The sequence below is a fragment of the Otolemur garnettii genome, unplaced genomic scaffold, assembly GCF_000181295.1.
Source record: "Otolemur garnettii isolate 467f Iridium unplaced genomic scaffold, OtoGar3 scaffold00210, whole genome shotgun sequence".
Classification (NCBI taxonomy): domain Eukaryota; kingdom Metazoa; phylum Chordata; class Mammalia; order Primates; family Galagidae; genus Otolemur; species Otolemur garnettii.
Window position 1 is genome coordinate 171467 of NW_003852605.1, and position 3189 is coordinate 174655.

General features: G+C 42.1%; 1 protein-coding gene across 6 annotated transcripts in view; it reads right to left on the minus strand.

Annotated features, from left to right (window-relative positions):
• Nucleotides 1-3189, minus strand: part of IPP (intracisternal A particle-promoted polypeptide) — a 45422-nt gene that overhangs the window by 17499 nt on the left and 24734 nt on the right. For 5 of the 6 annotated variants that reach the window (XM_023507855.1, XM_023507852.1, XM_023507854.1 and 2 more), the window contains one exon: nt 274-494. In XM_023507855.1, the coding sequence (XP_023363623.1) occupies nt 274-494 (221 nt within the window). Of the gene's footprint in view, nt 1-269; nt 495-3189 lie in introns of all 6 variants that reach the window. The other variant, XM_023507856.1, reaches the window with a different exon arrangement.

The following is a 3189-nucleotide window of genomic DNA, read 5'->3' on the forward strand; positions in this document are numbered from 1 at the left end:
GGTCCGGGCTGGGGATTCGAACCCGCCACCTTAGGTGTACGTGGCTGGCCTTTTAGCCGGTTGAGCTATAGGCGCCGAGCCAAGACTCTGTTTCAAAAAGAGAAAATAAAAATGGCCAGGCATGGTGTCTCATGCCTATAATCCTAGCACCCTGGGAGGCCAAAGAGCTGCACAAATGATCAATATCATGATTGCAAAAGAGTACATTAGTACAGATCTTACAGACATTAAAAGACTGCTAGGATACCAAACATTTGAAATCACTCAACCTACCTCTTCAAAGGAGTATTTTTCTACAGTATGAAGAGCATCTTGTGTCTCATTCCACCCTCCAATAGAATAGATGCAGTCATTGAGTGCAGCCACCCCAAGATAGGCTCTTCTGGTTCCCATTGGAGGAAGTGGAGACCAACGCTTAGAAAGTGGATCATAAACTTCAAAAGAACGAAGCTCTATTCCTTCATTGCTGATGCCCCCAATTACATAAATTAAACCTGGAAATGGAATATTTTTGTTCAGATTCTATAGAAAATAAGATACAAATAAGGATGAAGAATAATAGTTGCAATCTATGTTTGCTAGGCTGGTGCTATTTTAGATCTAGGGGTTATAATATTATCTAAAAGAAAATCAACTTCTATCTAGTTTCTCACATCTTACATTTAAACATGTTGCAAAAACTTAGGGGAATTAATTTAGAGCAAACTTTCAAAGAACTTGATGATACTGTAACAAAATAATCTGTCAGTCAAGGATTTTCTATCTCATTGTCTGCTTAGCAATATAAAGTTCCAGATCCACTCCTAGATGAAAGCAACAACAACAAAAAAAATTAAGACCCATGCATTTCTTTTTTCCCTTAAAACACGTCAGGTGGCTTGGCGCCTGTGGCTCAAGCGGCTAAGGCGCCAGCCACATACACCTATGGTGGCAGGTTTGAATCCAGCCTGGGCCCGCCAAACAACAATGATGGCTGCAACCAAAAAATAGCCAGGCATTGTGGTGGGCACCTATGGTCCCAGCTACTTGGGAGGCTGAGGCAGGAGACTTGCTCAAGCCCAGGAGTTGGAAGTTGCTGTGAGCTGTGATGCCACAGTACTCTACCCATGGGGACACCTTGAGGCTCTGTCTCCAAAAAAAAAAAAGAATATAACTTATAGAAAGTTCCTTATTAAATCTGATTTGAAACTAATGGTTCTGGGAACCTACAATTATTTTTGAGTCCCTAGTTTTTGCCCCATGTTTCAAAGCAAAGAGTTGTAAAGAATGATATTTTAAGAAACACAGGCTAAATGTTAGTAAACATGGGTTTTAGTTCCAGTTGTACCAGGAACAAAATTACAAGGAAAAAACAACTCACAACTTTTCTGATCTTCAGCTTCCTCACCTATAAATTAAAGTGTTTGTTGTCTCAGTTGAGACAACTGAGCCCAGCCCGGGCCTGCTAAACAACAATGACAACTGCAACCAAAAAATAGCCAGGCTTTGTGGTGGGGGCCTATAGTCTCAGCTACTTGGGAGGCTAAGGCAAGAAAATTGCCTAAGCCCAAGAGTTTGAAGTTGCTGTGAGCTGTGACATAATAGCACTCTACTGAGGATGACATAGTGAGACTCTGTCTCAAAAAAAAAAAATTAAGTGCTTGAAATAGCTAATTTCCAAAATGCCTCTCCATCTATGATTTTACGTAGGAAAATAAAATAATAAATATAAAACAACTAAAAAACACTATACTATTTTTTTCCTTTTTCTTTTCTTTTTTTTTTTTTTGAGACAGAGTCTCACTATATTGCCCTCAGTAGAGCACAGTGGTGTCACAGCTCACAGCAACCTCAAACTCTTGGGCTTAGGCAATTCTCTTGCTTCAGCCTTCCAAGTAGCTGGGACTACAGGCACTTACCACAATATGTGGCTATTTTTGTTGTTGTTGCTGCAGTTGTCATTGTTGTTTAGCTGGCCCAGGCCAGGTTTGAACCCGCCAGCCTCGATGTATGTGGCTAGGGCCGTAACCACTGTGCTACAGGCACCAAGCCTAAAAAACACTATATTATTAAACAATAAAATATAGTCTGTATCATGTAATTTGAACATTTAAATGCTAGTGCAAATTGGAGAAGGTAACCACAAAGCAGAAGGAACTTGAGCTGGAAACACAGCAGGCTAAGCTATCATACAACAATGGGCAGGCTGCTTCCTATTCCTGTGCATACTCTCCAATCCTGGACAGAGAATCAGTTTCCATTTAAAACAGTTTACCACCTACCTCTAAATGTATCGTAGACAAATGTTTGTATATCACTTTATTTATTTACTTATTATTATTATTTTTTAATTGAGACAGAGTCTCATTTTGTTGCCCTGGGTAGAGTGACATCACAGCTCATAGCAACCTCAAATTCTTGGGCTTAAGCAATTCTCTTGCCTCAGCCTCTCAACTTCAGGCGCCTGTCACAACACCTGGCTACTTTTGTTGTCTTTTTTTTTTTTTTTTTTTTGAGATAGAGCCTCAAGCTATCCCCCTGGGTAGAGTGCCATAGCATCAGAGCTCACAGCAACCCATAGGCGCCCACCGGAAACGCCCGGCTATTTTTTGGTAGCAGCTGTGATTGTTGTTTTGCAGACCCAGGCTGAATTCGAACCCGCCACCTTAGGTGTATGTGGCTGGTGCCTTAACCACTTGAGCCACAGGTGCCAAGCCTTGTTGTCGGTTTTTTAGTGGCCCTGGTGCATGTGGCCGGGACCCTACCCACTAAGCAACAGGTACTACCTATGTACCACTTTAATATGCAACATTTTTCAAATTGGTTATACTTTTCTTTTTTTGGAAAGACAAGAGTCTTACTCTGTCACCTCGGCTGGAGTGCAGTGGCATGATCATACAGCCCTGAACTTTGCTACATCTATGTGGGCCAGGCATGGTGGCTCACACCTATAATCCCAGAACCTTGAGAGAACAAAGAAAAAGGACTGCTTGAAGCCAGAAGTTTAAGACCACCTGGAGCTACATAGTGAGACTTCATTTATATAAGAATTTTTTTTTTTTTTTTTTGAGACAGAGCCTCAAGCTGTCCCCCTGGGGTAGAGTGCCCTGGCTTTACAGCTCACAGCAACCTCCAACTCCTGGGCTCAAGCAAGTCTCCTGCCTCCACCTCCCAAGTAGCTGGGACCACAGGCGCCCGCCACAACGCCCG